General features: G+C 38.7%; 1 protein-coding gene across 4 annotated transcripts in view; it reads right to left on the bottom strand.

Annotated features, from left to right (window-relative positions):
• The window catches only part of cacna1c (calcium channel, voltage-dependent, L type, alpha 1C subunit), a 270,161-nt gene that overhangs the window by 41,644 nt on the left and 215,510 nt on the right, over window positions 1–13,007 (bottom strand). For all 4 annotated transcript variants that reach the window (XM_072672845.1, XM_072672846.1, XM_072672849.1 and 1 more), the window contains 4 exons: window positions 5,598–5,688; window positions 2,283–2,309; window positions 1,717–1,877; window positions 478–703 (listed from right to left, as the gene is read on the bottom strand). In XM_072672845.1, coding sequence (XP_072528946.1) covers window positions 478–703; window positions 1,717–1,877; window positions 2,283–2,309; window positions 5,598–5,688 — 505 coding nt within the window. The remainder of the gene's footprint in view (window positions 1–477; window positions 704–1,716; window positions 1,878–2,282; window positions 2,310–5,597; window positions 5,689–13,007) is intronic.

The raw sequence follows: 13,007 nt of genomic DNA, 5'->3' as shown, positions 1-13,007 counted from the left end.
GATATTCAGAAGGATTCAGGATTTTTTGTCAGTGACAACCTTTGGAGATCAGTAGCTAATAAGAATGAGCGCAAGAAAACATTTAGGGAGTGACCAGAACATCAATTAGCATGGTGTCACTTAAGAAAAGATGCACAAACTTTGGCCGATGCTGCAGCTCACCTCCGCTACAGCTTGCCTTTAAGTTCGCAGCAGCCCCCTCCCTTCTGACTATTTGCATTCTGCATGGTTGGCTAAATGAGAAAGAGCATGAATCCCTGCTTGCAAGTTCTCTCCTTTCTTTCTGTCTGGACAAATTAGATTGTCCATTTAGTCTGCACACCGCTACGCCCACATGACAACAGGTCACAGATGATGAATGTTGTGTAGTGCGAGAAGTACTGCGATTCTGAGAATCAAGAATTATCTACCTAGACCTAGGGATTTAACAGTGAACACTTCTGTGCAGAGTGCGACTTGCCTACTGTCGTGACTTACCTTGTGATTTTGAAGATGCGCAGCAGACGCACGCAACGCAGCACTGAGATGCCTAGAGGCGACATGATCTTTGTCTCCACCAGGATAGTCTCCAGGATCCCACCGCACACCACAAAACCATCAAAGCGGTTGAAGAGTGAGACAAAATATGCCTGTAGGCCCAGACTGTACATCTTCAGAAGCATCTCGCCAGTGAAGAGAGCCAGTAGGACCTTGTTGGCGATGTCTGTGAGCAGGAGAGTTGAGGACATTAGAAAAACAGAAAAAAATCTATAAGAAGCAGTTTTAAAAGAATTAGATGATTTTGGAAACATCTAGGTATTTTAAGATAATTGTTTTAAATCAACAATTAGCATTGGACAGATGTTTAGATTAGATTATTTTTAATATATGATGATGTATTTATCACCAGGACTACTGTGCTGTATTTTATGTAGATGTAGTTCCTTTTTTTCTGCATGATAGATATATTGTCACTGGCATGCAAAAACCCTGTATCTAACTTTAAAGGAGAAGGAAATATATATATATATTTCTAGGTAATATTTTGGAGCATTGCTATTGGTCAATACTTCAAGCAATTTTGACATAATGTTAAAGTCATTTGTCTTCATTTAAATTATCTCAAAAAGTGTTTTTTTTGTTGTTTTTTTTGGAGATACACTGTTTGTGAGTGACAGGGCGATTTGTTTATAAATTAGCATTAGCAAATATGTGCATCGGAAACACAGTTCCCATACAAGTGCAAATAAAATAAAAAAAATATATATAATACCAATTTTGCATGTTCACCACCGTTCAGTATTAATTATGAAGCTTAGTGTAATTATGGTCTGTATTTTAGACAAAAATGCAATGGAAATGGAAATAGAATTTAGTTTGATGGTCTGCGTAAGGGGCTGAAGAAAGAACTGCAGGTTGTGCGATGAGTGGAGTTTTTTTTCTGTGACGTAGCAGCAAGCTGCTTGTTAAGGAACTATAATTTGGCAATAGGAAATGCTAACATTAAATATATTAAATGCTACAAACATAACTCAATTGATTTATTTCTTACTTACTTTTTTATTTGTTTTCCGACTGTTGTATTAAAGCAATAGAACACTCGAGCTTGTGTGTTATCGGGAAACAACAGCACGGGTGTGATGAAATACACCGCTGTGCCATTATTTCACATACCACACTCCCTCTCTTGTTGTATTTGTTGTATGCTTTAATGAACACTGTTCTATTGTTGATTACCTTGGACGTCGGTGAGCCACTGCGGTTGTTGATGGTGTTCTGAGGCAATGGTGAGGGTGTTCAGGAACACTAAAAAAATCACCAGCCAGTAAAACACATTTGACTTCACAGCAGCCCGGCACTTACGCCGGCAGAGGCGATTCCAACGGCGTGAATAACGACTACAGAGGGATAGAGAGAGAACGAGAAAGAGAGAGCGAGAGAGAGGGATAAAGAGAAAAAGACAGTCCATTAATTGTGGTTTAGTTACCATTAGTGAAAATAGCTTATAGGCTATTAGCAGGATAGTCATGGAATAGATCATTCAGAGCAAAGTGGGTCAAAATGGCTAAACTAAGGAGGGTTTCCACTTTTGTTAAATATGCCAAACCCTGCTCTTATTGGCCTAGGGCTCTTAGGGGGGGGGGCTTAGTAACTGTCACACTGTTTTGGGGCACAACAGAAAGAGCACAACATACAAAATGGATGTACAGTACACACTTAAAACAAACACACATATATGAAGAACTCTGAGGAGGGCATCAGGCGGCAAACCATGCCTTCAGACAGTGAGAACATGTACTAACCTGAATTTGGATTTGGAGATCCTATTTCTGGAACGAAAAACAGAATGGATTATACAAACAGAACAAGGACATGACATCATGGAGGACATCGTCTCCAAGGAGAGAGACAGGAGGATGCAGTCAGCAGCTCCTAGCTCACCACATATATACCCACCCCCGAACAAACCAAATCAGTACAAATCAAATAATCACTAAGATCATGTGTGAGCCACCTTGTGGCTACAGAGCTGAGGAAGCGACTGAATAGCACCCACAGAAAAGTAGGAGAGAGAGAGAGAGAGAGAAAGAGAACAAGAGAAAGAGTGACAGAAACAGCAAAGAAAGGCAAGAAATAACAAAACAAGAATGTAACAAACCACAAAAATCTCATCACGATTAAAGGGATGATTTTTGTAGAAAGAAGAGGAGTGAAGGACTTTCTGTTGTATTCATCTTCTGCAGATGATATCTGTATTACATATTTAGCCTGAAAAGGCTGCATGTATTTCAAACATTAAATCAGGCAGGTGCAAAAAATCTCTTACCTGTTTCCGGACTGTGAGCATGGGGTATAACCTAACAGAACCTAACTGTTAAATGTAAAGCATACTATTTGGCTAGCTAAACAGACTCAAATAGAGAAGTCTCGTCAGCAAATTTCCACAGCTGTTGGCTGGAAAATATCTGCACATTCCGTACAATTTTACCATGAAAGTAACTTTGTTTTACATTTACATTTATAGCATTTGGCTGACCCTCACATTAAGAGCATTTACATTTGGATCTTGTTACACAGGTAGGCCTATGTAGCATTAGGAGTCCTCTTATTGGTGTAGTGCGCTTGCCCTGCTGGGGAATTAAACCCTAGTCTACTACAGGGAATGCAATGTTGTTCCCACTAAAGTACAGCCTCAAGATAATGCAGGAAATTTTTACATGGTAATTTAAATAAGGCTTTTAAAGTGAACATTGAGAGAAGCCTACACTGTCCATCCATTAATACAAAACAGTACAAAAAAGAAAACACATTTCACTACAGATGACATCATAAAGCATGTAATCAATAAAATGTTCAAAATCATTTTAATGCTAATATACTATATGGCCAAAAATATGTGAAAACCACTTCTAATTATTGAGTTTATGTGCTAACATATAAAATCATGAAAAGCCAATCAATCCACATAGAATGCACTGGCAGTAGAATGGATTACAGAGCTCAGTGACTTTTAAGGAAAATCAAATGAACATTATTTATCACTTACCCCAAATGCGGCCAATCAGTCAAGACAGGTTTGGTATCTGATGTGATGTGTGCCTTTTTAGTTTACAATCAAAAATGAATGGCTGACACTGGACTTGGATTGGACTGTCACTAATCTCAATCTCACTAAATACATGCCAAAAGTCTAATTTATTTGCTTCAAAAAATCAAGAAACAGTTTAAAACAAAGAATAATAAAAATAATTTAAAGTATTGAAACAGCTTAAGCTGTAAACAATAATTGGGGCAGAGGGAGGGTCTTCCCAGAGAGAGAAAGAGAGAGATATAAAAAGTAGTTTTGCTCTCTGGGACTCCTGGACATCCCTGGCTGTAGCATCACTGGGTATCGCGCCTATGATATCCTGAGGACAGGGTCAACACTTGAAGTGGTGACAGCTGCACCACTTGAAGCCCTGGACCCCACTGTTTTGGCTCAAACCAAATAGGACTAATCTTAACGTAATAAATATTAAGTATTACGTTTACACTGATTTACCAGACGTTACAACTAGCCCAGAACTGTAACAATTAGCCCCACATAATGTGTTGTGCTGTGCTCACTACCCCATAGTCACTGTGCAGAAACCTGGTATTTACTAAGAAAGCACCTAGCCATGGCACTATTCCATCAACAAAAACTGGGGTGTGCAAGTCAATGTCACAAGCTGAAAGTGAAAAAAACACCTTAAAAGAACATTCAGTCCATACAGCATGCCAGGAAATTAGCATTTCAGCCATGACCATGAAACCCAATGATGTCTCATGACTGATGCACTTTCATTAGTCCATGCCACTGAATATTCTTCTACAGTGAACATATATTTACATTGTTTTTTTCTTTCAACTTGCAATATCACTATTTCCCACACTATTTCTATGCCTGCACTTTTTTACTTTACTGTTAAAATCAGGGTAATGACCTGCCTCTTGCATTGCACTGACCCTATAGATAGAAACTTATTTAAAACTTATTTTAAAAAAGTGAATTCCATTAATTTGTCAAAAGGTCTGTATAATTAAAGGAAGATGTAAACAACGGTATTCAGAGTGGCTTGGTATGACATGCCACTCTGGAGAAAAGTTCACAGTGTTGATGAAAAGAACCAGACGGGAAACAGTAACGTGTTTAAGTGACTTTCTAAAAGCTACTGTGTAAAAGGCAAGTCAGAGACATGGTTGTATGATAGTTCTGAGATATGATTTTGGCCTAAAATTCATTAATGGTGGACTGGTACAAAGAAGGTTTTAAAGCAAATTGTATAGAAATATTACTGTTGCTAATATTAGACTAGTACTTAGTATTTGTTCTTTTTTTTTTTTTTACTATTACTAGTATTAACATTTTTTTTGCCCTTACCAACAACTCAACAATACAATACGGCAACGTTATCAACAATAAAATACTATGGTGTAGGTTCACTGGTCATATTGCCATATTGCGGAAAAAATAGCTATACTTGTATTGAATGTATATTTGCTGGTTGTAATATATCACCATTCCGAAACTTGTAAACACATCACAGTGAGAGCTAGCTAGAATAAAGTACAGCCTCCACACGGTGGGTTTAGTTATAACTAACTATCCAAAAGCGAGAGAAATCCATTTTGTCCCAATAAAATACAAAAACAGATATATTTTGGAACTAGTTCCAGTGAGAAACAGAAAATGTACAGTAGCTATCATAATAAAATGCATAGTTAATAAAACATATTCCAGTTTTATGTTGCTGATGTTTGCTGATCTACTTTGCGCTTAAAAATAAATGCCTCTTGTCAAGGCCTCTTACATTCAGTATGTTGAGGCATATTTCAAAGGTTACCGGTCATTTTGGACAGTAGATAAAATGGCTATATTTGTGTTGTGACACTGTGACCCCTTGGTTCCTTTCACCACCACTTTGACTGATTATGCTTATATTTGAACCACTTGATTAGGAAAAGTGGTGGAATTCCTCTTGGGTATTGGGTAGAAATGAATATGTAAGATAAAGAGAAATTAACTTAAACTAAAGAAATGGACTTGAAGAGAGAGAGAGGGAAAGAGGGGGGGGGGGTGAAGCAGAGGGACTTACGCCAGGCGAGTACAGCAGGTTTCTCCCTCCATGTCTCCAGCTGGAGCGTTATCAGTGTTCACCGACTCATTCTCACTCGCTGGAATACTCACTGTGTGTGCGAGAGAGAGACAGAGAGTCGATTTACCAACGAGGAGATGATTCATGTTTATCACAGTCTGGACTTTACCAAGGCTTGTCCCTTCCCCACCTGCTCTATTTCACTTCTGAACTTAAGAACCGCTCCACCTTTTTCCCCCACCTCATCTCTATCTGCTGCATCTGTAGACTAGGGTTGATTACTACAGATTTCTTCTGGCATATTGCCCTGCACTTCATGGCAACAGAAAGTATGATGTATGATGCCGATGCAGTGAATAGAGATTAGGCTGGAAAATGCTATTCCTTTAAAAGCTGGGAATGAAGTATTTAATTTGATTAAAAAAATAATAAAGGAAATCGATGAAAAAAATGCTGACAATTGCTATGCTTAAGAGAGATGGGGACTAGGGAGTCCCATCGACTGTAAAAAGCTACCAAAATATCCACACAGGTCACTAAGGATGCTCTTTTACAGTTACAGGTACCTGAACATCTTCTCCCTGTGGTGCAGAGAGGTACTGTAGTTATGATAATACATAGCAAAATCTTTAATCTTTTATGGGTAGAGGTGACAGCATGGACAGCAAGACTCCTGACTTTAACTGAACTACAGTCATCTGGGGGCTTACTCTCAGCACTCTGTCTGAGTAAGCATGTGTGAGGCAACTGCATGACACTTTCGCAAGAACAAGATGATCAGCTTTTATGCCTGCAGTAACTGGAATCTACTAGCAAACTGAATCTTTCAGAGGATGACCAGACACGGAGATTGCTGTTGAGCTCTTCTCAATAATTTTAAAGGATATGTTTAATTAAAACAAACAATCAAACATTGCTAACAGGTGAAAGCACATGGCCATTGATTAGCATTACTCAAATGTCTTCATGCTAATCGATGCTAGTGCATACTGTATTCACTTTTAGCCATGTTAGTATGTCTGCTTGATCTATTCCTTGGCTAAATCCTGGGCTAAATTAGATACATTTAACATTTTACCTGAGCTAAGTTAGCAAAAGCAACATTTACCTGTGTTAAATTAGAAAACAATTTAAAAACATTATATGTGAGATAAGTCAACAAAAAGGAATACTTTACCTGTGCTAAATTTGGAAAAAAATAACATTATAGCTGAGATAAGTTAGGAAAACGTAACACGTTCCTGGGCTAAGTTATGAAAAAGCAACATTTTCCTGAGCTAAGTTAGGAACTAGCAACATTTTCCTGGGCTAAGTTAGGAAAAAACTAAATTTTCCTGGGCTAAGTCAGAAAAAAGCAACGTTTCCTGAGCTAAGTCAGAAAAAAGCAAAATTTTCCGGGGATTAGTCAGGAAAAAGCAACACTTTCCTGGGCTAAGTTAGGAAAAAACTAAATTTTCCTGGGCTAAATCTAGAAAAAGCAACACTTTCCTGGGCTAAGTTAGGAAAAAACTAAATTTTCCTGGGCTAAATCTAGAAAAAGCAACACTTTCCTGGGCTAAGTCAGGAAAAAGCAACACTTTCCTGGGCTATGTTAGGAAAGAGCTACATTTTCCTGGGCTACGTTAGGAAAAAGCTACATTTTCCTGGGTTAAGGTAGGAAAAAGCAACACTTTCCTGAGCTAAGTTAGGAACTAGCAACATTTTCCTGGGCTACGTTAGGAAAAAGCTACACTTTCCTGGGCTAAGTTAGGAAAATGCAACACTTTCCTGGGCTAAGTTAGGAAAAAAACTACATTTTCCTGGGCTAAGTCAGAAAAAAAGCAACGTTTCCTGGGCTACGTTAGGAAAAAGCTACATTTTCCTGGGTTAAGGTAGGAAAAAGCAACATTTTCTGAGCTAAGTCCTGGACTAAGTCAGAAAAAAGCTACATTTTCCAGGGATTAGTCAGGAAAAAGCAACACTTTCCTGGGCTAAGTTAGGACAAAAGCTACATTTTCCTGAGCGAAGTAAGGACAAATGCAACACTTTCCTGAGTTAAGTTTGGAAAAAACTAAATTTTCCTGGGCTAAGTTAGGAAAAAGCTACATTTTCCTGGGTTAAGGTAGAAAAAAGCAACATTTTCTGAGCTAAGTCCTGGACTAAGTCAGAAAAAAGCTACATTTTCCAGGGATTAGTCAGGAAAAAGCAACACTTTCCTGGGCTAAGTTAGGACAAAAGCTACATTTTCCTGAGCGAAGTAAGGACAAATGCAACACTTTCCTGAGTTAAGTTAGGAAAAAACTAAATTTTCCTGGGCTAAGTTAGGAAAAAGCTACATTTTCCTGGGTTAAGGTAGGAAAAAGCAACATTTTCTGAGCTAAGTCCTGGACTAAGTCAGAAAAAAGCTACATTTTCCAGGGATTAGTCAGGAAAAAGCAACACTTTCCTGGGCTAAGTTAGGACAAAAGCTACATTTTCCTGAGCTAAGTAAAGACAAATGCAACACTTTCCTGAGTTAAGTTAGGAAAAAACTAAATTTTCCTGGACTAAGTCAGAAAAAAGCATCATTTTCCGGGGATTAGTCAGGAAAAAGCAACACTTTCATGGGCTAAGTTAGGACAAAAGCTACATTTTCCTGGGCTACGGTAGGAAAAAGCAACACTTTCCTGGGCTAAATTAGGAAAAAGCAACATTTCCTGGGCTAAGTTAGGAAAAAGCAACGTTTCCTGGGCTAAGTTAGGACAAAAGCAACATTTTCCTGAGCTAAGTTATGAAAAAGCAACACTTTCCTGGGCTAAGTTAGGAAAAAACGAAATTTTCCTGGGCTAAGTCAGAAAAAAGCAACATTTTCCTGGGCTAAGTTAGGAAAAAGCAACACTTTCCTGGGCTAAATTAGGAAAAAGCTACATTTTCCTGGTTTAAGGCAGGAAAAAGCAACACTTTCCTGGGCTAAGTCAGGAAAATGCAACACTTTCCTGGGCTACGGTAGGAAAAAACTAAATTTTTCTGGGCTAAGTCAGAAAAAAGCAACATTTTCCTGGGCTAAGTTAGGAAAAAGCAACACTTTCCTGGGCTAAGTAAAAAAAAGCAACATTGTACTAGTTAAAAAAACTAAAAAGAAAAATGTGTAAAACAGCACTGAAGTCAATTAAAAACGAAAAGCCAGAAATGGCTCATTAAATGTCATCAGCAGCAGAATAAATGAAAACCAGTCAAGCAGCCAGATGCATGCAGGCGGGAATAGCTGTCACTTTGTACATGCTTGCTGGGGTCTTGAAGCATAGCAGAGAAAGGAACTCTAGAGCATGCTGCATTCACACATTCCCCTTTACTCTAATCTTCAGCTTTCCTTCTCCTGTTTTGCAGCTTTACAGTTACTTTGCTAGTGCATAAAAAATACACACACACACATTCTCCATCTTCACTGTTACCTTACACAATGTAACCTACAGCTGTAATCATGAGATAAGGGTGGCTAATATGACATGTTATTGTGATAAATTATGAAATGATAAGCTGTCCCGGTAAAACAGACTCCTAGGTGGTGTAGCTGTCTAAGGTTATAATGTCCTGTGGTCAATTCAGTTGGGCTTAAGCAGGTAGTGGACAGCTCCCCCAGCTGGCCAGAGCTTATATAGGTTTACAGTGTTAAAATGACTACGGTTACCTATGAAGAAAATGATTAAAAGCAAATATATAATTAATATTTAATTAATAATGTAACCATTTGATCAATTGCGATTAATAGTACTGTAGAGTACAATATGCTATATTTTGGTTATTTTGTCCACTCCTATGAACAAATAAACAAATGTTTGTGATCATGTGTAAATCTTTGACAATTCTGTTTATGTCTGGTTGTTTGCTTTTAGCCATGTAGGACTGTAAGATCACATGGGATTCAGTACAAGCGCTGCATGATTTGCGAGATTAGCGTAATGCATATGCTAGCAGCCTCATTAGCTGCACACATTGAACCTAACAAGCCGTTTCATTGTAGAACAAGAACAGCTCTCTCCAGTGATCAGGGCTTGACAGCATGAACTAGATCACGGTCTATAGTTAGAACAGTGCTTAGTGGACAGAACCATGTGCTGTACCTCAGCTGACACTTGATTGGACAACATGCTATGTCGTGGACCAATGAGTGATGTCTTTTTTAGGTAAGAAAAGTACTGGGAGTTACTGGGAGGAACTTCAGCTGAACTGCTCTTTAATATATAGATCACTCATGTCCATCCATCAATCTATCATAAAGCAGTTCAGCTTAAGTGCCTAACTCACAGTAGTTGGTATTCGTCAATCCATTCATCCATAATTTAATTTAATTTAATTTACATCTATCCATTCATCCATAATTTCACTTTATTCCTATCCATCCATCCCGCATTTTCATTTGACCATTTTCTTTCATTTCTGTACATCAGCTTGGAAGTATAACACTTGTGAAGGGTTCAGCCAATCAATACAGAGGTCATTTGAATATCGGTCTTAAAGGAGCAGTAGCAAAAACACAAAGGACTGGTTAGAAAATTATCATTCGAACATCTATTACATAAAGATACGAGTAAGGTGTAGAATATGGATGTATGAATATGGAAGGTCCATTTAAAGGTCAGTGGCAGCATTTTTCAGACTCATCTCCAAGTCACTCCATTCAGACTGTGTATGGAAGTGTCCATAAAAAATGTAAAGCATGTATAGATCTTTCAGATTATAAACCCATATGTTTGTACCTAGTAAGGTTATACTTAACCACAGGGCTACTCTAGTTGGATGACCAGTGACTGCAATGATAATTAATAAAAATAAGAGAAAACCATGGATGACACCTTGTATGAATGACCAAAACCCAGACTTACCCAAGGAGTAAACCTTACATGTGACAAACAAAAAGATGTATGCATATTTCATGCACAGTCATTAAGGAAATTGCAATGCTGCAAGGAAGACATAATCAAAAACCAGAGAAACTATACTAAGGGTAAACATGCACAAGGACCATGGATTTTAAACTACTACTATGAATATGCCAAACAAAAGCTTTACAAAGAAAACAACAGCAGCAAATGCCTTTAATTCTTTCATCAATCAAGTGTCATCATTTCTTTTTTTAATATTCAGAATATGACTTCGCAATGTGGTCATGATTATGAATATTAATGTCTGTGAGAGTAGGAAGGCAACCAGGGGGGTTTTGTAAACATCGTGGCTGGAGGGGAGGGATAACCCTTTCACTCCCTCATAACCCTGTTACTTCAGAGGAGATTCCCCTTATACATTTTTTAAAAGGGAAACTTCACCAAATGTTGCATCTCCTGAGTTTTCTGGAGCCGGGGCTGTGGGGAGTAGTCAGGGTTAAGGTTTTGAGGCCATTTACAGTTTTTTTTTTTTTTTTTGCTCAGTAAACAATATTTGCCATGCAGACGCACACGCCTTACAAAGTACAGCCGCTTTTTTCTTCACTGCTCCACGAAAGTACTGTAAGCGACGTTTCTTCCCTGGAAACAACAGAAGAAGGCCAGAACTCAGACCAGACACACACAAACTCACACACGGATTCATATACACACACACACATGATCATGTAAATACACATATACCACTTTTACACTTTTGCACTGAAATGAAAGGATAACCACTGTAGAACAACAGTAGAACACACTTTAAAAATACAGGTGCCAAAGGAGTTATTTCAAGCCATGCCACAAAAGAACCACTATTTGTTCCCTAGGATCCCTAAGAGTGCTTTGTTTATTCCTGTAAAAAGGCTATAGAATAATACCCTTAAAAAGGGTTAAAGGTTGTCCACAATGTACCTGTCTACTGTCTATGTTTTGAAAGTTTGAAAACCTGAAGGTTTTCATTTGTCCAAACAAGGTCCTGAAGTGCCTGTTTCTGTGAATAAGCCAGAGGCAATCAGAATACTCAATACCCAAAGAAACCTTAGCAGTGCTAACAGTGCTTGAGCTCCAGATGACCACAGGAGTGGCTGTAGTGGATATTCACTGTGTGCCTGTGTGCTACTAGTGTGGCAGTATGTTAACAAGAAAAAATGAAATAAGGGAATATGAGAACACTCTCAAAAATAAAGGTGCTTCGGAGTGATGCCATATTTGTAGCACTTTTAGCTTCATAAAGAAGCTTTTCATCTTAATATTTAATATTCCAGCAATGCTTTACCTATCTTCTGCATAAGCTTGGTTAGCGATTAGAAGGGAAACTGAATAGAAGCCCCGCTAAACGGAAGCTGAACACATTGCTCTTTACATTCTTAAACGGTTTGAGTAGTGCTGGCCTGTTGTAGCCACTCATCAAGGCCTCAATAATGCTATGGAACAGTCTTGACTCATTATATTTACACTCCCAAAAGTTTACATGCAGTACACCCAGCTAAAAACTAGCACTAGGCCAACCAGAGAAGTGGCAATGGCTGACTGGAGGAAGCCATCAAACACAGCGGGGAAGCCGGTGAAGTGAGCAGGCGCTGGGCAAGAAGTTCTAGGCTAAAACCAGCCAACTGCATACAATTTCCTCAGCTGGAAATACACTGGAAATATTCATTTGTTCTTGTTACAGTGGTAACCTAAGCAAAGCTAGGCTGGGCTAGGCTGGGCTGTGCTAAGCTATATGATTAATTAGATTCACATGGAGCCCAAATTAGAGGCAGAATAACAGGGTGGTAAATAGGCTTGTAAAACCACACCTGAGCATTTATTACCCCAACCAAAATCACATTTTTATATATATATATATTTCTACATCAAAGAACCTAAATACTAAATAAAAGCCTTTTCTTCAACACTTCAATATCGCTATCTTATCAGAAAAGCAAAAGTGATATTGTGCCATCTTTAGCTGTATTTAGCTGTATTATGAAATACAGGTGTTTCCTCTATGTGGCATTGCTCCAAAACCCCTCTCAGCATCTCTATTTTCAACACTGAACAGTAGGACAGGTAACGGGGAAGCATTTAAAGAGGCTGCAGTCATGTGAGTGTGAAAGTGCTGAGAAGCAGTTCCACACGGAGCCTCTAGATGGCGATGCTGCTCACAGTTGTACTACTGCTGTCTCTTCACCCTGGCTGGCGTCACTGAGGCCCTGTTCCATCTTCCCTCTGTCCTCTCTTCTCATCTAAGAGCTAACTCTTTCCTTTAATCTGATTGTTTCCCTCGTCTACTTCTCTCTTGCTCTTCCAGTGTGTGTGTGTGTGTGTGTGTGTGTGTGTATGAGCCTTGTTCCCATCTATTCTCAGTGAAGGGCTGAACTTCCCTTATAACTGTCACTCTCTCAGGCTCTGAAAGGCCAGAGTCAAAAATAAACCTAAAGAGCTCACACATGCATTTGTTTACTCTCTCTCTCTCTCTCTCTCTCTTTCTCTCTCTCTCTCTCTCTCTCTCTCTCTCTCTCTCTTACACAAACACACACAC

The sequence above is a fragment of the Salminus brasiliensis genome, chromosome 2, assembly GCF_030463535.1.
Source record: "Salminus brasiliensis chromosome 2, fSalBra1.hap2, whole genome shotgun sequence".
NCBI lineage: Eukaryota > Metazoa > Chordata > Actinopteri > Characiformes > Bryconidae > Salminus > Salminus brasiliensis.
This window is presented reverse-complemented; position numbering and strand designations above follow the sequence as displayed.